The 26852-nt window shown below is 37.8% G+C and overlaps 1 protein-coding gene across 1 annotated transcript; it reads right to left on the reverse strand.

Annotated features, from left to right (window-relative positions):
- Window positions 1-23563: 23563 nt before the first annotated feature.
- Window positions 23564-24520, reverse strand: LOC107059512 (uncharacterized). The gene is made up of 2 exons (XM_015306079.1): window positions 24232-24520; window positions 23564-24129 (listed from the first exon to the last, which is right to left on the reverse strand). The coding sequence occupies exons 1-2, from the start codon at window positions 24518-24520 to the stop codon at window positions 23564-23566; spliced, it is 855 nt and encodes a 284-aa protein (XP_015161565.1).
- Window positions 24521-26852: the final 2332 nt, after the last annotated feature.

Consider the following 26852-nt stretch of genomic DNA (forward strand, 5'->3'; position numbering starts at 1 on the left):
TCTTTTGGACCTTACATATTCCAAGGAAATAACACCCAGTTTCAACAATTGTTTAACTGCACCATGTATGATGCGAATATGTCTCTTTTTTCCATTATACACACTATTTTTGGCAATTCCAATTGTTGCTTGTGAGTCACAATGAAGAGAGACTCATGAAGCTTTTCTTCCCCATAATGGCATATCCGCCAAAAGATTTCTCAGACACTCAGCTTCCTTCCCTGCCAACTCGAGAGCAATGAATTTTGATTCCATGGTAGAACGTGCTATACAAGTCTATTTGGAAGACTTTCACGAAATAGCACCTGCACCCAAAGTAAACACATAGCCACTGGTGGAGCTAACATCATCATTGTCAGTTACTCAGTTTGCATAAGAAAAACCCTTCTAAAACAACAGGAAATTTGTTAAAATGCAAACACCAATTCATAGTACCTCTCAAATACCTTAGCAAGCGATGAAGAGCATTCCAGTGTTCACTACTAGGATTATGAATATATCTACTCAATCTTCTAACAACATAAGCTATATCAGGCTGATTATAGTTCATGAGAAACATTACACTCCCAATTATTTTAGCATATTCAGTTTGAGAAACACTAGATTCTTTATTCTTCCTCAAGTGTATACTAGGATCATAAGCAGTTCTCACTGGAACTACATCAAAACAAAAAACGTTTTCAACATCTTTTCAATGCAATGAGACTGACACAAAGAGAAACTAATAGAAGTTCTTTTGATTTTAACTCCCAAAATCACATCTGCTTCACCAAGGTCTTTCATCTCAAATTTAGAAGACAGAAAGATTATTAGTTTCATTAATAACATTCACATTAGGACCAAAGATTAACATGTCATCTACATATAAACATATAATCACACAATCTGAACCTATCAGCTTAGAATAAACACATGTATCCGATGAATTTACAACAAATTCATTATCCGCTAATGTGATATTAATTTTTTTATATCATTCCTTAGGTGCTTGTTTTAGTCCATACAAGGACTTTCTCAATTTTCATACTTTATCCTCTTGTCTTGGAACCACAAAACCCTCAGGTTGAGTCATATAGATCTCTTCTTCTAAATCACCATTTAGAAATGCTGTTTTGACATCCTTTGGATATACCACTAAATCATGAACAACGGCTAAAGCAATAAGAGTCCTAATGGTTGATATTTTAGTCACAGGAGAATATGTATCAAAGTAATCAATACCTTTCTTTTGGTTAAAACCCCTAATCACAAGTATAGCCTTATATTTATCAATTGTACCATTACGTCTCAATTTCTTCTTAAATATCCACTTGCTACTTACGGGTTTACAACCTTTAGACACATCATACATGTCCCAAGTATGATTAGAAACTATAGAGTCTAATTCACTTTTAATAGCCTCTTTCCAAAATATAACATCTATTGATCTCACAGCTTCATCATAAGTCTTAGGGTCTTCTTCTATTAAATAGATAGACAATAATTTATCATTTAAAATATTAATATCAAAATTTTCAGTTAAGAAAGTAGTGATAAAATCAAGACCAATCAGGACCAAAACTTGTCTCAGTTCTACTTCTTTTACTCCTTCGGAGTTCATTCTCATGCTTATTAGAAATAACATTAGAAGAAGTCACAACATGAGAATTATTTGACATAAATGCAGAAGCATTATTTTGCACATCACTCGGCATATTATTTTTCAAAGGAAAAATATGCTCAAAAAATTCTGCTTCTGTAGATTCACAAATAGAATGATCACTTAGAGACATATATCTCTATGCAGCACTATTTTGAGCATAATCAATAAAGACAGTATCAGAAGTCTTAGAACCAACTTTTACTCGTTTAAAATAAGGTAGACCACCCTTAGCCAAACACCCCAACACTTTCAGAAATTTCAAGTTAGGAGTAAACCCTTTCCACAACTCATATGAGGTCTTGTCTAAATTCTTATGAGGGACTCTATTAAGAATATAGCTTGCAGACAAGATTGCTTCTCCCCACATATTGTCAAATAAACCAGAGCTTAAAAGCATATAATTCATCATTTCTTTAAGGGTTCTATTTTTCCGTTCGGCTACACCATTTTGCTGGGAGTATAGAGAGCACTAACCTCATGTATAATACTATTTTTCTCACAAAAATCTTCTAGAGTGTTAGTACTATATTCATCGCCCCTATCAGAACTAAATCTCTTGATTTTTTTGTCTAATTGATTTTCCACTTCTACTTTGAATTTCAAAAACATGCTTTCAGCTTCATCTTTAGACTTAAGAAGATATACCTTAGTCTATCTAGAAAAGTCATCAATAAAAGTAATATAATACTTTTTTCCACCTTTGCTAACAGTGTTCTTGAAATCTGCTAAATTTGAATGTATTAGTTCAAGTAATTCGGTCTTTCTACTAATAATAGATTTGAAAGGTGTCTTGGCATGCTTTGCTTCTACAGACACATGACACTTAGAAAAATCATCAGTTTTGATCAGAGAAATTAATTCCATTTTTATAAGTCTTTTAATAGAAGCAATATTAACATGACCTAGTCTACCATGCCACAAATTAATAGACTTAACAAATAAGCAGAATTTGAAATACTTGCATTGTTGATAATCTGTTGAACAATGTTCAATACAAATAATCCTCCACTAAGATATCCCTTCCCAACAAAGTCTCCTCCACGAGAAATAATTATTTTATCAGCTTCAAAAACTAGTTTAAGGCCTATTTTGTTGAGAAGTGCTCCGTAAACTAAGTTTCAACGGAGGGAGGTAACATACAAAACATTGTTCAAGGATAGAGTTTTTTCAGAAGTTAATTTAAGTAAAACTTTTCCTTTACCCATAACTCCAGCAGAAGTGGAGTTACCCATGTAAACAAATTCTCCATTAGTGGACTCCTCAAAGTCATGAAACTTTTTTTATTAGCACAGAAATACCTTGAAGCGCCTGTGTCTAGCATCCAGTTAGTTTTGTTAGCCACTAGATTTGCCTCAACGACTGCAACAACAATCACTTCATTATCCTCAGCAAGATGAGCTTGGACATCATTTTGTCCTTTCTGCTTTCTGTCCTGTCCCTTTCTTTGATAGCATTTGGTAGCTCTATTACCATGTTTTCCACAGATAAAACAAGGGGCCTTAGATTTTTGAATTTGGCTCTCCGGCTTGTTAAATTGATTTTTCTTCTTCACGTGTTCCTTCTCCAAAACTTTCTTCTGGTTGCCTTTGCACCAACCTTTCACAACAATACCAGAAGATTCAACAAGAATAGCTTTAGAAGAATTAAGAGAAAGTGTTTCCATCATATCTTTGAGACGGTTCGCCTCTTCAGTCCTCATATGACTGATAAGTTCTTGGAGTGTTAATTTTTTTTTCTTATGTTTTAATTGATTTCTATAATCACTCCAAGATAGTGGGAATTATTCAAGCAGAACATGAGCCTGAAATATCTCACACATCTTCATGTCCTCGTTGAGAAAATCAGTAATCAAGTTCTTGTATTCATGAACATGTTCGATTATTGGCTTATTATCAACCATTTGGAATTTAATAACATATCCGACAATATATTTTTTCTTTCCTGCATCATCAGCACCACATTTCTTTTTCAAACTATCCCAGATTTCTTTAGCAGATTTATAGGTAACAAATAAATCAAATAAAGTATTAGTCATATGATTTAGCAAATGTCCTCTGATGAGTCCACAAATTGGACTCATTTAGGGCTTTATTTTGATAGAAATAGTGTCCTCAAATGCTTATATTATCTCAATATCTGATGAAAACTCTTAAATTTTAGGTATTTGAAGTTTTGGTGGAAGCATGGACACTTAGGCACAAAAAGGAACAAAACAGGCTGAAAAGAACGAAGAAGCTCAAGCCTGAGCATCACCAAGCACACTTGGGGATTTGCCGAAGTGATTCACTCCGCCCTTTGTTCCAGTGAGAGAAGCCCTGAAGAAGAACGATCAAAAGGCGAAGAAGGAGCAGTCGGCGCCTCACCAGATATTTCTGCAAAGCAGTACTATACCTCCCAATGGTCCAGAACATGAAGATGCTGAAGGCAAGCACGAAATGACGATGAAACAGAATAATGGGTGAGTCGCCGAGTCATTCGGCAACATCGACTAACCTCAACAAAAGATCCGCCAGCACTATTTTCTAAAGTCTAAAAATACTAAAATTGTTATTAATTTTTAGAGAGTGGAATATTTATTTTAATTTCCATAATAGAATAGTACTTTTTGGGATATTTTCTCTCAAGTTTGGAGAGGGTTTTGTGGGAGACTTCAAGAGAGAAGGATTTCTTCCCCAAGGTGGAAGTGGGTCTTCTCCATTCTTCGTCCTTTGCTTAAATCAAGGTTTAATTTCTTATACCCATTTGATTTTAGTATCATTTTAGGTGTATTTTGTTATTTCTTGATGTGTGGCTAAAAACCCCATTCTTGGGGTGTGATTTACCAAATATGTGTTGATATTGTTGTTGGGTCTTGCTTGCTGATAAGTTAGATGTATTTTAATGGTGATTTCACCAAGTGGTTGTGGTTTAATTTAATGGGTTTGTAGTTGCAAATACAAAATCACCCATGTGTTTTCGGCTTGCCCGAGAGGGAGGTCGCGAAACAAAGACCACTAGACTGATGGCCTAAGGAGTGGGACGACATGAGTGTCAGACCGAGAGGGTGAACCCTAGTCCAATATCCTAATACTAAGCTCCAGAGAGTGGGGTAAGGTGTAGGCTGGTCTTCATGCGGCAAGTGGGTGTCCGAGAGGAACCCATTTGAAACGGGGTAAGTTGCCCGAGAGGGGACTTATTTCCATCTAAAGCTTAGCCTAGTCACTATTATCTTGTAAATTTCCTATCGAAAGCATGTACCCAACGATTTATCTCAACTTGTATTACGGTCACACCCCAAGAACTTTCTCCCATACTTGATTTTCTTGTTTAGTTTTGTTGTTTTTACTACTTGTGACAAAACCCCCAATTGATAGTTGACACTTTTGTGTCATCCACCTTAATTTACAATGTTCTTGTTCGTTAATGTCTTTAGCTACGACTAATTAGAACTAAATTTTATTTTTCTATTAATTCTCAAAACCACTCCCTTGGGACACGACCCCAATCTTTAGTTGGGTTACTATATTATCGACGATCGTAGACATTCGTACCGTAGGTTAGTGTCGTTGGTCACGATAAGCATCAAAATGACACCGCTGCCGGGGAGTGGTGTTGTTTGATAATTTTTTGATTAATAGATTTTTTTTGTTCTTCTTAGTTGCAGTTTACTAATTTAATTTTTAGTTTAGTTCTGTTGATTGTGTAAACATTTCAGAAAGCGTGAGTGTTAACGGTAGTAACGGGAGCCAAGTGGGCCATCAGGACGACATTGGTAACCTCAACGATATCCAAGAGCCCAACATCAATGATTCACATCTCATGGGAGGTGTCGGAGCCATCCATCTACCTCCAGCAGAGGGAAATGCGGTGTTCCACATAACAAGCACCATGTTGCAACTTTTGCAACTAAAAGGACTTTTCAGTGGATTGGCTCACGAGGACCCACATAAGCATCTTCAAAACTTCGTGGATGTGTGTGGACCTTTCTCATTCAAGAACATCTCTCAGGAATCAGTTAGATTAAGGCTATTCCCTTTCTCATCAATGGGGGAAGCTTGCAAGTGGCTAGCTGAATTACCACGAAATTCAATCACTTCATGGGAGGAGCTGGTCACCGCATTTAATGTGCGATTTATCCCTCCCTCGAAGATGATGACTATTCGGGATAACATCCAAAGCTTCAGGCATCTGAATGGAGAGCCTCTTCACGAAACTTGGCTCCGGTTTAAGAAATTGGTGCTACAATGCTCGACCCATGGTCTACCTGATAATGTGCTCCTTCAATACTTTAACCGGAATCTAGACTCGGTGAACAAAGGTGTAGCTGACCAACTCTCACCCGAAGGCTTAATGCAGCAACCATATGCAGTAGCAGCTCAACTTCTAGATGGGATGACAACCATCAACAGGGCGTGGTACACTCACGAAGACCAGGTCTCACCAGTCACATTTCAGCTATCCAAGGAGCAGGTTGAAAAAGATAATGAGAGAGACCAAAACATGGCCAAGATCATGACGCAACTTGACATTTTATCTAAAAATGTCTTGGTGCCTGTGGTGTCAATGCTGTGTGAGTCGGGGGTGCGAATCTTGAGGAGATGATGTTTGAAGACATGTATGACGAGGAAGTAAATTTCCTAGCTAACCAAGGTGGGGGTTACCGTTCAAACTACCCAAGGCAGGGTGGTAATCAATGATGGGTTAGAGATGAAGGCTGGAAGGATCGAGATCGTGAATGGAGGGACCGTAATCCAAATTGGAAGGATGGGGAGAAGGATAAATATGTGCCTCCTCACGAGCGTCAGAAGCCCAAAGATTCAGAAGGTGGTAGGTCTGAGGATATGCTCTCGCTTATCCTAAACAAAGTTGAAGGGTCAGACAAAATACTAAAAGGTATGAAAGAAGACGTGTCTACCTAAGCCAGACAGTCACCTCTCATTCAGTTTCAATCAAATAGTTAGAGACCCAAATGGGTCATATCTCGTCTCATCTCAATCCGAGACAACAAGGGGGTTTGCCCAGTGATACTATGGCTAACACAAGAGTGAGGTCTAAAGGTTAACTTGCGTCGTGCCGCGATGTTAACTAAGGAGTTGTTTGGGAGGCAACCCAAAACCATTTACTCGCCTTTTGTTATCTTGATAAAATAATAGTGTGTTGTTTGTACATATTGAGTAAGGAAAGTGCTTGAAAAGATGTATGGAGGTGAGCAACAGTTCAGTTTGGCGGATCGCCGACAAGTTCGGCGTAACCGATCATTCCCACTATTTGACGCAATATATCTTAAAGGTTGAGTCTGTAAAACTCGGTGGAGTATGAATTTTGTCGGCGCATCGCCAATCCAATTGGCGATCTCGATAAAGACCGCCAATGCACTGCTCACCTGAACTGAAAACTCTGTTATATTCGGCGTTTCACCGAATGATTGAGCGAGATCGACTAACATCGCAGAATGAGCAGAAACTGGACGGTCACAAGCCATAGGTTTAAAAGTTCCATCTAATTTACTTCATTCACCTTGTCCCTTTTCACAAACTCACACTCACACTTTAGTAGTTATATTTCTTGCACTTTTAGAGTATTTTAAGTGTCGAATTGTGCTCGAATTAGGATCACATTGTTGCCTAGCAAGTTAGCACTATCTAATTCGGCATCAAAGGTTGGTAATCAAACCCCTCAGTTATTTGATCAGAATTTTTACTCATTTGCATAATTACTGACAGTATAAAATCTCTGTTAAGTCTCTGAGTTACTAGGATTGCATATATTATCGATTAAGACTTGGTATTTTCTGCATGATTTGAGGGACTACACCTTAACTTTGCTTTAAGTTGAACTGTTGCGCGGTGGGAATAGAAGTTTCTTTTTGGTTTTTATCGAAATTGAGTTATATAAGCGTAAGTTGCATTATCTGGGGTTGAGGGGTGAAATTTGAAAGGCTGGGTCGAAAATAGACACGTGAGCTGATCGGCGAGATGAACAAATTCCGCCGAACTGCTCAGTGGTTCACCTAGCATTAACATTTTGCCTTTAACTGAATACTTTATGCATTGATTGATCTGTGACTTTCGGCGACCAGTTTAATTCGCAAAATGCACTCGGCGATTCACCAAAAGATACCTTTTTCGCCCTTTGTCTGTGCCCTTGTATCATTTGTACATCATTGTCAGCGTTTAGCCTAACAGGATAAGCGCTTCGCCAACTAGCTTGGCTGAGCGATTCCACACCTAGAAACACCTGTTTGAATTACTATCTTACTTATCCTCGAAGTCTTTGCAGGAATGGCTAGACCAAAAGTCGCAGGGAGAAATGATCCACCCAGGCACATAAGAGCATGAGAGTTTAAAAACGATGAAAAGAAAGCATAGCTAGCCAGACTAAGGAAATATACCAATTAAGCCAGAGCAAAAGAGACGAATTCCCATCAACCCTAATATGCCTTCATGGGCTCGAGGTTTTTTTAATGCGATACGGGCCTTCAGAACAGCTCAGGAGATAGATCAGATGATTGCAACTAATCCTGCTGCAGAGGCCACGACAAAGGCAAACAATGAGGACAAAAACAACAATACTTTGGGGACCATGGTTTTCTTTAGGGAGATGCATCGAATGTCTCGGCAGATAGAGAGACTGCATAGACAGGACTTTTCTTTACCTTTTTCTCTGTCTTATTTTTCTTCAACTCTGGGTACTGTCATTACTTGCATTTGAGGACAAACATTTTATTTGTGGTGGGGTGAGACCCACCTTGTTTTATTTGTTTCGGATATTTGTATTTTGGTGTACATTTGGGTTATCTATTTGTAATTTGTGTTTTTAAAACTGCTTTTCGATTGTTTGAGCTTATGGCTCTCTTTTGGGTTTAATTGCAAAATAACTTTGACCCTTCCAAATTTTTTTGAGTTTTTCATGCATTTTTACCACCCTTCGTGAGTTGAATGTGGCTGTTCTTTCACAAAAAAATAAGTCTTGGTTTCGATCAATACCGATGACTTGAATAGTGCTCTCAATTGAACGAACATGAATGTACGGCTACAATTAGGCCAAATGAAGTTGCATAAAAATAATGTGAACTCTTTGCATCTCGTTGTGATTAGCATTTATCAAATTGATTCTCTTGTAATGACCATTGCACACTAGCGAAAGTGTGTAGTCTTGTTTGCTTTAAGTGTCGATGCCTTGTGTGATTAGCTTGCTTTGAACCATACATGAATAAACCTAGAATTTTCCCTGTTAGTCTGATTGATTTAGAAAGTTGTCCTCTTGATATGATCTTAGGCAATTTTAAAGAGTGTGAGCCAAATTTGACATATACCTATTTTGTGGCCTACCCGTGAGCGTGTGAAACTATTTTGAATACCCTTTGAGCCTTACCTTTCTTTGGAAGAACCTTGATGAACCCTAGACCTTACTAGACCCGCTACCTATAATCCTCTTAATTTGTGGTTTAATGAATTGCCAACTTAGGCCAAAAGCCTAAGTTGGGGGTGTGGTGAAAAGGAAAAGGAGAAGGCAAGAACTGCAAGAAAAGTTTCCCTCAATCCCATGGTATTGTAGAACATAATGGAAATCCTTAAAAAAAAGATTTTAAAAAATTAAATTTTGTGGAATAAAAATGCATCAGGAATCGGGTTTCCAAGCAATACATAGAGAGTGAATAAAAGGTGACTTAGAAGCACTACAAAAAGAATTGATAAAGGAAAGGAAGGGAATGCCTTGAGAACAGCACACCTCACGAAGATGAAAAAATCACTGAGCCTAAATGACCATACCTTTGAACTCAGCCCCATTACAAGCCTTAAAAAGACCTTTTTGATCTTGAGTAAGCCAATTAAAAAGTCGATTGGAAAATAAGGGCAAACCTATGGGTGAAAACATGCATTGTGTTCCTGTTTTTGAGTGTGAGCATTGCATCTGATTCCTGATCTTGAATCAATGAACCTCTGTGTGTGAATATGGAATCATTCTTCATGTGAGGGCATTTAGATACTTTTTGTTGAGCTTGAACTTGCACAAGTAGCAAGTATTGCGAGCATGAGAATCTTTGGTTATGATGCGTCACAACCTGAATCTTTGAGTACACAATCGATCCTTGCATAAATAAATTGAGTCTTGTTGTGTGCATTCATGATTGAGTCTTGTGTAGCACTATTTGAGACACGCTTTTTGAACGGCTGAACTTGAGTTTGCTTGAGAACAAACAAAAGTTTAAGTTGGGGGTGTTGATGAGTCCACAAATTGGACTCATTTAGGGCTTTATTTTGATAGAAATAGTGTCCTCAAATGCTTATTTTGTCTCAATATCTGATGAAAACTCTTAAGTTTCAGGTATTTGAAGTTTTGGTGGAAGCATGGACACTTAGGCACAAAAAGGACAAAAAAGGCTGAAAAGAACGAAGAAACTGAAGCCTGAGCATCGCCAAGCACATTTGGCGATTCGCCGAAGGGATTCACTCCGCCCTTTGTTCCAGTGCGCGAAGCCCTGAAGAAGAAGGATCAAAAGGCGATGAAGGAGTAGTCGGCTCTTCGCCGAATATTTCTGCGAAGTAGTACTATACCGCCCAATGGTCCAGAACGTGAAGATGCTGAAGGCAAGCACGAAACGGCGTTGAAACAGAAGAAGGGAGAGTCGCTGAGTCATTCAGCGATATCGACTAACCTCGCCGAAAGATCCGCCAACACTATTTTCTGAAGTCTATAAATACTAAACTTGTTATTAATTTTTAGAGAGTCGAACATTTATTTTAATTTCCATAATAGAATAGTACTTTTTGGGATATTTTCTCTCAAGTTTGGAGAGGGTTTTGTGGGAGACTTCAATAGAGAAGGATTTCATCTTCCCCAAGTTGGAAGTGGGTCTTCTCCATTCTTCTTCCTTTGCATAAATCAAGGTTTAATTTCTTATACCCATTTGATTTTAGTATCATTTTAGGTGTATTTTGTTATTTCTTGATGTGTGGCTAAAACCCTATTCTTGGGGTGTGATTTAACAAATATGTGTTGATATTGTTGTTGGGTCTTGCTTGCTGATAGGTTAAATGTATTTTAATGGTGATTTCACCTAGTGGTTGTGGTTTAATTTAATAGGTTTGTAGTTGCAAATACAAAACCACCCATGTGTTTTCGGCTTGACCGAGAGGGAGGTCGTGAAACCAAGACCACTAGATTGATGGCCTAAGGAGTGGGTTGACATGAGGTTCAACCCGAGAAGGTGAACCCTAGTCCCATATCCTAACACTCAGCTCGAGAGAGTGAGTGGGGTAAGGCGTAGGCTGGTCTTCATGCGGCAAGTGGGTGTCCGAGAGGAACCCATTTGAAACGGGGTAAGTTGCCCGAGAGGGAACTTATTTCCATCTAAAGCTTAGCCTAGTCACTATTATCATGTAAATTTCCCATCGAAAACATGTACCCAATGATTTATCTCAATTTGTATTGCGGTCACACCCCAAGAACTTTTTCCCATACTTGATTTTCTTGTTTATTTTTGCTGTTTTTACTACTTGTGATAAAATCCCCAATTGATATTTGACACTTTTGTGTCACCCCCTTTAATTTACAATGTTTTTGTTCGGTAATGTCTTTAGCTACGACTAATTAGAACTAAATTTTATTTTTCTATTAATTCTCAAAACCACTCCCTTGGGACACGACCCCAACCTTTAGTTGGGTTATTATATTATTGACGATCGTAGACACTCGTACCGTAGGTTAGTATCGTTGGTCATGATAAGCATCATCCTCTCACAGTTCTATTATCATTTTCAAACTTCTTTTTCGCAACATCATCAACAGTTATAACATTGCTAGAATCAATAGTAGTGTTAGAACCATTCGTAGAATGTTCTTTAAATAAAACATAATCAACTTCTAATTGTTTAAAGAAAATTAAAAGTTTTTATGACCATCGTTTAAAATTGTTCCATCCAAAGGCTCAAGTTTTGACATATCAGAAAAAGTTTTGTTCAAAGAAATAGTCACTTATCAATATTGTTGGTTAGCGAAATCGCTTTCAAATTTTTGGGAAAATACTACCATACTGATATTAGATTAGAATTATAAAGTAATAAATAACTTATCACAAACACTGTGTCGTGGAAAGCCACTGACTTGAAAGCGATTTTGGCTTGACTCTCATGCAAATCGTTGTAGTCGGTCACTCCCCAAGGTTTCATAGTTATCCTCATACACGTGCACTCGTGGCTGAGAGTTTGGAGGTTGCTCAAAACCAATTGCCCAAAATATATTCTAAGAATAAGATGAAAGGACATAAATGGTTTCTTTTCTTTTTTTGTTGGTTGTGTTAGCATTCACAAAGGCACTACTTACATAGGAAACTTCTATAGGATTTATTGTAGAGTCAAGAGTTAATTTTGATGACGCATAGTGAATGTTAATGGCATTAAAAGACATTACATCACATTTTACAGAAACTCTTGTTTTGTTTTGGAACGGAAAATTTATTCTTATTGTAACATATTTTACTTTGTGTTCTTTGCATTACAATAAATGAATAAGTGAGAATTAATATCACAAGGTCGTGTCATTGATGAGTGTAGATTAAGAAAAAAGTAGAAGAAAAAGATCATACAGAATAAATATAATTTCATATCATATTCTTGTCGTTCAAATATTAATAGGGTAACTTATGAAGAGGTATAAACAAAGTTGAGTGTCCTTATTACAAAAGAAGAAAAATACGACTTTATTCGATATTTATTAATATTTGAGTGACTTTTATATCATGAAACTGAGATAATCTACTAATTTAGACAATCTATTAAACTATTTCACTTTCCGTTGGCAAATTTACTTTCCAAGTCCCCCCATCCCAACTTCACCTCCATCTCTTTATATGTTTCCCTCTCATTTCGAAACCCTTCTACCTGTCAAAAGCCTTTGCAAAACTCCTAATAAAAAATCTTTTTTTGTATCTGTTGTTTTTTTTTCATCATTTCAAAGTATACCCTTCTCATAAAATTCTTAAAATCATTCTTTACATTTTATTCTATATGAGTTTTTCATAAATTTGTATCTACCAAAAACCCTTCATAAACCTGAAGTTCTCTCCATTCTTGATTTATCTCTGGTTTTTGTTGTTTTTTTGACATCTCAATAGAAAAAGTAACTACAAAATGTACAAACATCACATGATCATGAAGCTCAGAAAACCGAAGAGATTGGGAAAAACAATTGTCACGATCCAAAATCACAAGTTGTGATGGCACTTTTGTTCCCAACCGATAGGTAAGCGAACCAATTTTTTTACCAATTCAAATTAATATAATAAAGGGAAAAGTAAGTGACAATTGATTATTTCAAACATTATGTCTCTTAACATGGAATGCGGAAAAAATAGAATTACCACCCAGGATTTAGTGTCATGAGTACAAGAACTTCTATGATGCAAGTTTAAAACTAAATGACAAGTCTAAACATAAGAAATACCATGGCTAAATACTAATACAACATAATAGATTAAGAGAAAATGAAGGTGTGGGTCGTAGAGTAGCCTAGAAGCTCACCACAACTTTAAGATGATTCAAAACTGAAACTCAAAAGCTTCATGAAGTATGCTCGTACTCGAAATCTAATCTGCACCACAAAAGACTGCAACAAGTGTAGTATGAGTACGAAACCACGTGTACCCAATATATCTCATAGATCAACAATGAAGAAGTAGTGACACATGTACGAGACCCCCATCTTTCGCCCTTACCAATTATCTATTTCAACTTTTTAGCTTTAATTAGAAAAATGTCCTTCAACAAAGTGTGAAAGTTTTAACATACCATTAATATCGAACATGTGCCACAAATCCACAAGATATTTCTCTTTCCTTTCGCAAGCTTCAGAACGTTTACAATCTATCACATATGCATTATTCGTAAGTAAAAAAGTCTATAGACACTCAAATTGCTATGCTTCCATCCCAAACCCCAAACATCACCAGAAAGGTTGAATCCAAACCGACAAGAACGAACCTAGAATTTTAGTGAGACTAAATCAATCATATATCATAGAGCACAAGTTTATATAAACTTCATATTCATAATAAAAAAATAACCTAACTGAGCCCCCATAATCCTAGAAGGTACAGAATAACAATCATAACCTAACCGACCACACATAAGATTTGCAGGTGCAAGCAGAAACTAATTATAATGGTGATAGGCAATACATATGAATGCAAGTTATTCAAAAGAAACCAATAGGGCCATCAATACCAAGTTCCATGTAACAAGCATATGCACCCAACTCTTGCCACTGGCACGCTAGGTAGGACCCATGCAGACACCCCTTCTCTTATTTAGTGGGTCACATGGATGGAGGGACCCATAGGGGACTTGGAAAGTCCATATATACTGCCTCTTCCCAACACATGACTTCCAAAATTAATCTACCTTGGATCTTCTCCATCGTTATTCCGGAGATACATATGAGAACCACATCAGTATAGAAACGGTCGGCAATCTCCTTGACCAATTAAGTAAAATAGTGAGTGCATCCCTTATGCGTCTTTATCTCTAAAATCCATTTATGAAAGTGGTTAAGGTGGTATCACTCCCATCAATTTCAGTTTTTAAAGTAAAAGTGCAAAACCAAAACTTTCTTGTAATAGATAGTGGTTATCAATGCATTTGCCTAGATCGTACAACAAAACATGTGAAAATGAGTATCAATGCAATGCATGTCATCACTAGCATCCAAACAAAGAGCATCTAAACCACCAAATGTACATAACCAAAATCACTATGCTCTAATAGCATAGAAAACTAACCTCGAATCTACATATTCCTGCACCAAGGCCTCGTGCCCAATAATATACCAACAATGATACTGTTATATTTTTCTTCTCTATTTATATTTTTATGTTTTCTCTCTATTAACTTTAATTTAGTTTTTACTAAATTTCTGATTGTTGTGAATTTGTATTTTTATTAGGGCTCCATTAGTTAGCCAATTATGACTTTATTGGAAGTTTGCTAACTATTTATCAAAGTTCATATTTTATAGGTTTTTGCTTAAAAGAAATTAATTTTAAACACTAACATACACTCCTCATTTGGTGTTTCTTATCACGTTTACAAATTTATTTACAATTGTTGCATTTTATTACTCATTACACATATATTTTTATATAACTTTAATCGTTCAAACAGATCTATAAATATTTACACAGATGCAACGCACGTGTCCATAAAGTAGTAATTTATATAAAGCAGAATCACCCCTTCAACAAAAAAAAAACCTAAACCAGTAAAAGTCTTAAAAAAGATATCAAAGAAAATTTCTCAAAACTAGTTTCATTAAATTATTTTAAGAGGAAGTTCTTAAACACCGATAAATGTTTAAAAAAATAGGTAAAATTACAATCCCCCATTTAACAAAAGAGGTAGACCAATCAATGCCAAAACAAGTTAATACAATGCGTGAAACATAAAAAAAATCTTAAAAAAGACTAGCTCTAGGTACTATATATACTAGAGAACAACCTAGTGGCCTATCTCGCCACACCCATAACAACAATTATCGAGAGCAATTGCTGCAAAGACCAAACTGGAGTAACATGAGACCCAACACCCGAAGGTCTAGAATGACTAACATGAGAAGTCTGGCCTAAACTCTGCCTACTGCCAACAACACGACCTACCTTAAAATCCAATGGAACCTAAGATTTTAGCTCCATAGGCTTGATAGGTCGAAAAGAAAGATGTCCCTCGCTGAATTGATACTCACCTCAAACTCGAATCTTGTCACCATTGTATTGATGGCAAAACCTCTTACCACCATCAGTATAAGTCTCGAGGAATGCCTACCCCACAGGCTTCACATGACTCATAATAAGGGCGAAGGTAGACCCTACCGATATTAGATGTTTTGATACTAACTGGAGTGGCAAAGCCAAACCGACGATCAACAACTGATTCAACTCATGATCTAAAAGAAACAATGTAGGGTTATGCCCAACCCACTGTAGAAATTCCAACACATACTCTAAAATGAATAACGAACCCTATTGGGACCAGTCAACTCAACTCTACTAAGAGGAGTACCCGTTGCACCAAGAACTGAACCTACCTGAGGTGTACCCTTGGATTTTCTCGAACATCCTCACATTGAATACCGAGGAACTGAGGTAGCCAAAGACCCTACCAAAGCCTGGGCTTCCTCCTGAGTCTCCAAATGCTGAAGAATGCCTCCGACCTCAAGGTCCATGCCCGACTGAGACTTTCTAGACTGATCATGTGTTGAAACTCTAATGGAATATGTTGATGCTCCACTTACATCCATTCAAATGCTTCCTACTATCCACCAAGGAAATAGTAGATTCTAAAGAAGTAGTTTTAGAGATTACTCAAAGCGAAAACACACGATAAGAGTCAAAAACTGAATTTCATATGAATGCTATATAACTTCCTGAAGAGAGGATATAGACGTCTCTGCACCGATCCACGAGACTTTACTAGACATTTACTCTCATACCAACGATGCTGGTCAAGCTCAAGCTCTGATAGCAAAATATCATGACCCGATTTCTCTGGTCCTAATGACACCTACTATACCCCAGTAGTAGGTAAGCCTAACCCATAGCCTGAATCTATAAGCAACAGACTACCAAGCGAAATACAGCAACAAGAAGTAAGAGTTTAGAACAAAGTAGAGAAACGATAATCAACAAAACTATACAGGAACCATCCCAAGACATGGGATTAGTTAGTAGTTGAGCATCTAATCTAAAATAGGAGTACAAGGGTTTCACAAATACAAGACAAGTACATGCTATCTCCGGATACAATATAAAGACTAAGCCTAAACAAAATAGACGGAAACCGGTACCTCAAGACGTCAGGAGCTCACCCTAATGTCCAAATTCCTAAGGGGCTCTGCATAACTCCAAATCAACAGCAATAACTAAATTGTAACCTGCAGGGGTCAGAAGTGTAGTATGAGTACCAAAAACAGTACTCAGTAGGCAACGACCGACTGAGCTTAAAAGATAAAACAAGCATAAATTAACAACAAGTAATAAGGAAAGCATAACACATGTAACTAAACATGAAATACTAAAACAGACAGGAAATAAAGAATAGAAATAGGAAACAAAGGGTAAGAATTCGAGTTCAGAACGTACCTGGATTGCAAGCTAACAACCTAATCGCAAGAAACTAAGATACCAAGTTAACTTCCCTCTATCAAGAAGATCAACAACTATAATTCTAAAGTCAAAACCTACTAGGTAATAATAAAACAATAGTAGAGAATAGAATATAGTAAAAAAATAACCTAATTCAACCCTCATAAGCTCGGAAGGTACAAACAACAAACATAACTGTAATGCCTCGGAATCTAGTATGCTAAACTAGGGCTAAGTGTGAGAGCTAGAGCCAAGGAAGAGGGCTAGGGCAGCCCAATGTTTCCCTAGACACTGCCCACCTTTCACAACCACCTTCATGGCAAGTGGTGAGGACCACGACTCGTGGTAAGGCTCATGGTGGGCTAGGCTGTGGCTAAGTGAAGTCTGCCCAAAACAACCCACCTTTATACGAGCCACTTCATGGCTCGTGAAGGTTATCACTGGTCGTGGGAAGGCTCGTGGTGGTGACTTAGTTTTTAGGGGTTAGGGCAGTGGTGGCCAAGACACTATTTTGTGACCATGAGAGGGACCATGGCTTGTGGTAGGCACCACGACTCGTGGATCCCCTCACGAAGATGAGGTAGACCACATACTAATGAGGGTTAAGTGGTCTTTTCCAGTTTTAATCAAACTAAAGCCATGTCATTTTTCCTAAGTCTAGGACCCCTATATAAGTAATTTTTACTCTACAACTCACCCATTCAAGTCTTTTTTTCCAAAACCCAAAAGAAATCCCCAAAGTTCTTCCTCTCAAATAAATTCTCTCTCTAGAAACTTGAAGAAGAAATAGAAGAGGAAGGAGATTCAAGATAGGGTTCAAGAGAAAGCTTGCATACATCAATTTATTTGGGCTTTGATAGTAAGGTATGGTAACTTTCATCCATGGAGTTCCCTCAAAATCTCCAATTTCAAAAAGGTAGAAATTCCCAATTCTTAGGGTTTTCTTCAATTACCATGGGTTCCTTTCAAACTTGATTTAAATGATTGAATGTGTTATATTAAGCATGAATTGATGAATTACTATGGTTTTAATGATGTTCCCGCATGAACCCATGTAATTCTCATATTTCTCAAAAGTGATGATATGATGTGGGTCTTTGTTTATGAAAGAGGGATTTTATGAATTAATGCATGAAGTGATAGAATCACATGAATTTATGATGAAATACATATCTAATGTTTGAATTCTAGATGTGGTGATTGAAAGTAGGCTTTGAACCTTGAAAGGGAAAAGTATGAGATTATGCATGTGTTTTTATGAAATCTATTTAAATGATAAAAGGTGCTTGAGAGTAAAGTGCCAATGCTGATGTTGTTGTGTTGTTGGAAGGATATTCTCATAAACACATACTAGTATGATTGTGAAAGGACATTCTCACATAGTAAGGATTCTTAGGTTGAAAGGATTTCTCACCTTATTGAGTCAAAGACTAAAAGTGATCATGGATGGTGAAAGGTCTTTTCACGCATGGTCTAAAGAGCTATTTTAATTAACTAACTTCGATTGGTTGTCCAAGGACATCTTTCCATGAAACATGAGTTAAGTCAAGACTTAATAACTACTCTGTGGGATTTATTCTTAGCCCTGAGTGGATCTTGAATATGAGATGGAAGCTCTCACTTAGTAGAGTCCAGGTTTCCAAAGTAATCTCATGATAAGGAAGCCCTCACGTAGTAAAGTCCGGGCTTCTAGTAAAAATCTCCTTATCCCATAAACTATGTGCACCCGTAGGATGTTTAACTAGTGGATCCATATAAGCTAAGAGTTAACAGTTCTACATTAGGCAAGTAAACCAACCCTTTTCGGTGTGGGAGACACCGGGGGATCATGTTATAGCTTACATGGTCTCGATGTCGGTTAGGGATAATTCTCACAACAAGATTAATAAGGAAGTAAGGCTACTTCAATAAGTATCTGTAAGTATTTAAAGGTTTTAAAGATGATGCTAGCTTGCATTGACCATGTTTATGAAGAATATTTGCTAACTCCTATTATGTTATGTTTTAACTTGGTAAATTGCATGTTATGAAATGAAATGTCCCTTTTATCATGTTTTAAATGTTTTCTGCATAGCTATCATACTTAGTGCATTTTTGTACTAACGCATATTCTTGCCTACATTTTCCCCAAATGTAGGATCCGACAATCAGGGTAATCAGTTTCTTGGCTAGTAGTTAATTTAGATGTTTTCTGAGCTTTGGTGAGTCCTCATGCTTCGAAGACTGTACCCATTGGGTAGTGACAAACTTGTTAATCAGAGCACAAGGTTTAGAATGGTCCTAGGATGTCTCATAAGTGATATGTTCAAATTACACCTCCCTAAAGAAGTATAAGTGATCGTTGTCAAATAAAGAACCCAACTTGTAGGTTGGGGTCAATCCCACGAGGAATATGGTTTAGACTTAAACTTAACTTACTATCATATCCGTTTAGTAAAACTATTTCCGAGACAAGTAAATAAAAGGGGGGTTTTTTGTAAGCAAGTAACAGATTATTGATTAACTAACAAGTAAGCAAGATTCAAACTCTGAGTGATCAATATGAGAGAGAAACTAGGGTATGTGTGTTCCCCACAAGCTCTTAACGCAGTAATCCTAATAATAGTAATCATTTCCTAGTGTTTTACTTGCAAAGTTGGAAAGTTAGGTATCCCTAAGTGATTGGTCCTCCAAATAGACAATTTCACTACGCACCTTGGTCCGGCTACGAGTATATACTTTACTAACCCTTACCTTTACCTCAGATTAGACATCACATCAATGTATGACTTAGTTTTCACCCTCGCACCAATTGACATTAGAGTATTAGATAACATCCACTAAATCTCCGTTGTTAATTCTTTTCTCATTAACTACCTCCTTGGTCCAGCAATTAGCAATGAGGTGAGTTCTAGCATTGGCCACGAGTAAAAAGACTTCTAAGCGAAAGAATTAACAATACATGCATAAACACTATTCAAGAATTACTTAATTATTATTCATACTTTGTTAATTGCTCAAGGTTTCCACAACCCTAGTTGTTGATTTAGATGCTCATGTTTGAAAGAACACAATTCATAATTGGATAAAAATAATTCATGAACTTACAAGAAGAATTGATGAAACCTGAAATCTTCAATTGAAATTTAAAGTCAAAATCATATAAAACGAAATATGGAAAATTAATTGCTAAGAGTTTGCAAATTAATTCCCAAAACACAAACTTAGAAGTATACAATAATGTCTAACCTCCCAAAATGAGGTTTATAACTCCTATTTACAAAAACAAGTCCTAAATAAAAAGGAAACAAAATAAGGAAATAAGATGTCTGGACGCGGCTTCTGTCAACGACACGACCTACGAACCATGGGTCGACCTACGGTCCGTAGGTCACCCTTCATGGTTCAATACTTAAAAACTTTTCATCAGGTACTGAAACCTTCAACTTGCAGATCATTACTGACGGACGTGCAAGACGGATCGTGGGTCGACCTACGGTCCGTCATCTTGCTCTGTGGTTCCACACTTGTAAGACTTCCCTTATTTTCCACCTACGATATACCACCTACGGTCCGTGGACTGGGCTACGGTCCGTCCTGGCACTCCTTAGTTTGAGTTACTGAAACTCATCTTCCAGGCCAAGACCTACGATTGCCCATCCACTGATGGACCTACAGTCTATGGATGGCACTGTTGATGGCTACTTCAGCAAATTTCAGCTCACATCTTTATCAGCCGCATCCAAGCCTATTTCCTGCAAACATTATACACAAAGCATCAGTTTTAATCACAAAATGGCCTAAGACACACACAAACTATAAGTGAAATGTATCAAAAATACCATAAACTCACGGTATATCAACACCCTCAACTTAAACTTGTTGTTTGTCCTCAAGTGACACACTAACACTCTGAACGACACTTATGTAGAAGCAGACATCCAAACTCAAGCAATCACATGGCTTTCTCAATAAATTTCCATCACATTAGTGCAAATCTATTTTTCTAGACTCAACAAGCTAACTTATGTGGATCAAAGCATGACATAGATCGACCGATTGACACCACAACATACATTTTTCACAATCACCAAGGTACCAATTTTCCATTAATGTAAGTAGTGCCCTTACTTCAACAGAAATCCTTTTTCACTCACAATATTTATGAAATTCAAGTTTAAGGATTCATTCAACACTTAGATGTGACTTTTGAATTTATAGCTCTTATTTTTCACTTTATTCTTTTTCTTTTACTTTATTTTTATTTATTTCTTTCAGCACTTTTGTTATTTATCTTTTTGCTTCTTTTGCACAAAGTCACATCTTTTTCTATCTTTTCTTTGCTCTCTTCAACACAAAACTCTTTTCATACCCTTTTCTTTTGGTTTCCTTTTTCATAGCCACCCTCAACTTGTGTATTTTGCATGAGTTGAGGTGCACAATATCTTATATCGGACCAGGGCCAAGATCAAGGTAACTTTTTGAATTAGCCACCCTCAACTTAGGCTTTTGGCCTAAGTCAAGGTGCACATGTCCAAGGTGCACATGTCCAAGGAGGTGCACAATATCTTATATGGGAGTCTTGAATGCGGTGCGATAGGCCCATAGAGTATTATCAAGCCTTCTTGACCAATCCGTTCTATTGGCATTTACAGTCTTTGCAATGATTTTCTTTATCTCTCTGTTTGACACTTCAACTTGCCCACTAGACTGCGGATGTTAAAGGTCTAAGCTACATTGTGACAAACTCCATATTTCTATAGCAACGCCTTAAACAACTTATTACAAAAGTGAGAACATCCATCGCTAATAATCGCCCTAGGAGTACCAAATCTGGAGAAGATACTCTTTTTAAGGAATGAGGTGACACTCTTTCCCTTATTGTTTGAAATCGCAATTGCTTTCACCCATTTCGATACATAGTCAACCGCAACAAAAATATACTGCATCCTATGTGAACTTACAGGACCCATGAAGTCAAGCCCCAGGCATCAAATAACTCAATCACGAATATCGGATTCATAGGTAGCTCTTGCTTCTTGGAAATTCCTCCTTCTCTTTGGCCACGGTCACAAGATTTGGAGAAATCATGACCATCTTGGTGGATGGTGGGCCAGTAATACTCACACTGCAAGATTTTACGAGCAGTACAAATACCACTATGGTGCCCACCAACAGGTGATGAATGACACGCCTCTAGTATACTCATCATCTCAACCTCGATTACACAGCGACAAATAATCTCATCAGCACAAATGTGAAACAAGTAAGGCTCATCCCAAAAGAACTTCTTTACATCATGCATAAACTTTTTCCTTTGGTGAAATAACAAATCCGATGGAACCAAATCGCTTGCCAAGTAGTTAGCAAAATCTGCGAACCAAGGATAAGATCATAAGAAGCAGCCAATACCTGTTCGTCTGGGAATGCATCATTAATTTCAGCCCTATCTCCTAACTTGAGCATCGCTTCCTCCTCTAATCTGGACAAATGGTCGGCAACCTGATTTTCTATCCCCTTTCTATCCTTCACCTCAAAATCAAACTCTTGCAGCAACAATACCCATCTAATCAACCTCAGTTTTGCATCATTTTTAGTCATCGGATACCTCAATGCAGAATGGTCAGTATGCACTATGACCTTAGTACCAAACAAGTAGGATCGAAATTTCTCGAATGCAAGAACCACAACAAGGAGTTCTCACACTATAATTCTTTTGAGCCACATTCAGAGCTTTGCTGGCATAGTAAATCGGATGAAAAATCTTCTCTCACCTCTGTCCCAATACCACACCAAGCGCCACCCCACTCGCATCATATATTACTTCAAACGGTTGCCCTAAATCCGGTGAAATAATGATAGGTGCTGATACTAACCTTTCTTTCAACTCTCCAAATGCTCTCAGACAAACATCATCAAAATCAAACTTACACTCCATTTCGAGCAGTTTGCACAATGGGTGTGCAATTTTAGAGAAATCTTTGATAAACCTCCAGTAAAGACCTGCATGCCCAAGAAAACTTCTAACACCTTTAATAGAGATAGGTAGTGGAACCTTTTCAATTACCTCAATTTTGTCTCTATCAACCTCAATACCTTTCTCAAAAATCCGATGAACTAGAACTATGCCCTCTTTCACCATGAAGTGGCACTTTTCCTAATTGAGCACAAGATTGCACTCTTCACATCGTTTCAGTACCTCGGCCAGATGCATCAAACAACCATCAAATGAGTCAGCTACCACAGAGAAATCATCCATAAATACCTCAATCGTGTCCTCCACCATATCTGAGAATATTGACATCATACACCTCTGGAAAGTCGCTGAGGCATTACACAACCCAAATGCCATCCTTTTGAAGGCAAAAGTCCCATAAGGACAAGTGAAGGTGTTTTTTTCTTAATCTTCCGGAGCTATGGAGATTTGATTGTACCCTGAATACCCATCTAGAAAACAATACCAACCCTTACTAGTGAGACGATCCAGCATCTGATCCATGAATGACACTGTGAAGTGGTCTTTTTTTGTCCATGCATTAAGCTTCCGGTAGTCTGTGCACACTCTCCACCCAGTCACCAGCCTCATCGAAACAAGCTCATTTTGTGCATTAGAAACCATAATAATCCCACCTTTCTTAGGTACACATTGAACAGAACAGACCCAACTACTATCAGCAATGGGATATATGATTCCAACATCTAACCATTTAATGATCTCCTCTTTCACTACCTCTTGCGTAGGTGGATTAAGTCTCCTTTGGTGCTCAATACTTGGCTTGGTGTCCGGCATCAGTTGGATTTTATGAGAACAAATACCAGGAGGAATCCTAATAATGTCCGCAATAGTCCATCCAATTATCCCGCTTGAACCTCTTTAACACAAAAACAAATGCCTCTACCTGTACCTCACTCAAATCAGCTGCAATGATTACCGATAAAGTGCCATCATCCCCCAAGAATACAACCTCGAATGAGATGGTAGAGCCTTGAGCTCCAATTTTGGAGCATCTTCCACAGTCCAATTTTGGAGCATCTTCCACAGACGGTTTTATGGGTGGAGAGTCGTGACTCTTCATATCTAGCTCTAATCTTTTTGGTTTGGAACGAAATTCAAACCTATCAAGTGCGGAAACTAATTCATCATAGTCTTTAATACCATCACCTTCAAAATTCATCATTATTGCTGCCAATGTATCAACACCCAACCTCTCTTCAATAGACACTTCAGAACCTCGCTCCACAATATGATTCACCACTGATACCGACTTAAGATCGCTTTCCTGCTTCATGGATCCACAAATATCAAAAGTTACCTCCTCATTATTCAGTCGGAACTTCATCTGCCCTCTCTCCATATCAACTAAGGAACGCCCAGTAGCAAGGAATGGTCTCCCTAAGATGATGGGAACCTCAAAATCAACCTCATAATAAAGTATCACAAAATCCGCTGGAAAAATGAATGACTCCACTTTCACAAGGATATCTTAGAGAACACCAATGGGTTTCTTCACAGTTCTATCGGCCATGAGTAGACGCATCGCAGTCAGTTTTGGAGCCCCTAAACCCAACTTCTTGTAGATCGACAACAACATCAGATTAATGCTGGCACCCAAATCATATAACGCCTTTGCAAAATGCAACATTCCAATGGTACAAGGAATAGTGAAAGCTCCAGGATCCTCCTTCTTCTGCATAAGTGAACTAGTAGCAATAGCACTACAATGTTGTAACCTTTCATCATCTTGAAAACTGACGGCCCTCTTTTTGCTCACCAAATCCTTCATAAATTTTACATACCCATGCATTTGCTCCAAAGCTTCTATCAACGGAACATTAATGGAAAGTTGTTTCAACATAGTTATGAACCTGCGGTATTTTCCTTCTTCGGTCTTCTTCACCAATCTATGTGGGAATGGAGGTGGGGGTCTAGGCACGGGGAAATATTTTTGGGTCACTTCCGCTTCCTTCTCTGTGGCATTTTTTTACCCTCAAGTAACCTAATTATCCGTGTTGGAACCTTGGGCATTAGTGTTGTTTGCGTAATCAAGACACAACTTCCGATGCAAGTGTCTACGATTGTATAATAGTTTAGTAACCCAACCATGGGTTGGGATCATTCCCAAGAGAGTGGTTTTGAGAATTAATAGAAAAATAAAATTTAGTTCTAACTAGTTGTAGCTAAAGATATTAACGATTAAAAACATTGTAAATTAAAGGGGGACACAAGAGTGTCAATTAACAATGGGGAGGGGGGGTTGTTGTCACAAGTAAAAAGAGAAAAATAAACAAGGATTTCTAAGTAATGAGAGGGGATCCTTGGGATGTGATGGGAATACGGGTTAAGCTAGATTATTGGGTACATGTTTTCGATAGAAGATTCATAGAGTAATTGTGACTAGGCTAAACTTTTAAGGGGGATAAGCTCACTCTCGAGCAACTTACCCCATTTCAAATGCGTTCTTCTCGGACACCCACTTGCCGCATGAAGACCAGTCTACGCCTTAACCCACTCACTCTCTCGAGCTGAACCTCATGTCGACCCACTCCCACCAGCCATCAATTTAGTAGTTTTAGTTTTATGACCTCTCTCTCGAGTAAGCTGAAAACACATAAATAAACTTGTATTTGCAACTACAAATTCATTAAATTCATCCAAAACTACTAAACGAAATTACAATTACACTACGATTAAACAATCAACAATCAAGACCCAATAATTATCTTAACCCATATTCGCTATATCACACCCCAAGAATTGTGGTTTTTAGCCACACATGTATAAGAGATAGAAATTTATACCAAATTGAGCTCGCATTCAACTGGGTATGAAGATTTAAGTCTTGATAAATGCCAAAATTTGAAGAATCCAAGAGACCCAAATCTAAATCTTGAAGATGAAACCCTTTGGATCTTCAAGTTTCCAAAACCCTCTCAAACTTAGAGCAAAAAATATCAAAAAGTACTATTCTAAATGAAAATTATAATAATTGTTCCACACTTAAAACTACAACTCTAACTAGTATTTATATATTTCACAGATTTGTGCTGCAGCAGATCATTCGGCGTCGTTAGTCGGAATCGATGATCAACTCGGTGATTTGCCTTTTGGTGTAGTTCACCATCGTCTTGCACCAGCCTTCAGCATCGTCGTGGTCTGGGTCATTTGGTGACATGGTACTGCTTCTCGGAATTTCTCGGTGATGCGTCGACTGCTCCCTTTTTTCGCCGACTTGATCCTTTCCTTCAGGGCTCAGCTCACTAGAAAAAAAGGCGAAGTAAGACCCTTCGGTGACTCGTCAAATGGAATCGGCGATCCTCAGGCCTTCATTTCTTCATTCTTTTCAGCCTTTTCGTTCCTTTTTGCGACGTAGTGTCCATGTTTTCCTTCAAACTTCAAATACCTGAACTTAAGGGTTTTCATCAGATATTGTGATAAAATAAGAATTTGAGGACACAATTTCTATTAAAATATAGCCATAAATGAGTCCAATTTGTGGACTCGTCAACACCCCCAGCTTAAACTTTTGCTTGTCCTCAAGTAAAACTCAAGTTCAGCAGTTCAACAAGGATGTCTCAAATAGTGCTACACAAGACTCAATTATGAATGTACACAACAAGACTCAATTTACTTATGCAAGGATCAATTATGTACTCAAATATTCAAGTTGTGACACACCATTACCAAAGATTCTCAAGCTCACAATAGTTGCTTCAAATGCGAGTTCAAGCTCAACAAAAGCCTTTGAATGCCCTCACACAAATGATGATTCCATTTTCACACGCAAAGGTATAATCAATTTAAAGTTCAGGAATCATATACAACGCTCACATACACACGTAGCTGAACACAATGCATGCTTTCACCCATAGGTTTGCCCGTATTTTCCAATCAACGTTTGTGTCAGCTCACTCAAGATCACTAAGCTCTTTCAAGGCTTGTAATAGGGCTGCGTGCAAATGTATGGTCATTTAGGCTCACTGACTTTTATCCTCATAAAATGTGGTGCTCATATGGAAGGGTTCCCTTTTTCTCAACACCATGGGTTAAAGGAGACTTTCCTTGCACTTCTTGACTTTCCCTTTTCTTTTTCACCACACCCCCAACTTAGGCTTTTG

This window comes from Solanum tuberosum, unplaced genomic scaffold, assembly GCF_000226075.1.
Source record: "Solanum tuberosum cultivar DM 1-3 516 R44 unplaced genomic scaffold, SolTub_3.0 scf00022, whole genome shotgun sequence".
Lineage (NCBI taxonomy): Eukaryota > Viridiplantae > Streptophyta > Magnoliopsida > Solanales > Solanaceae > Solanum > Solanum tuberosum.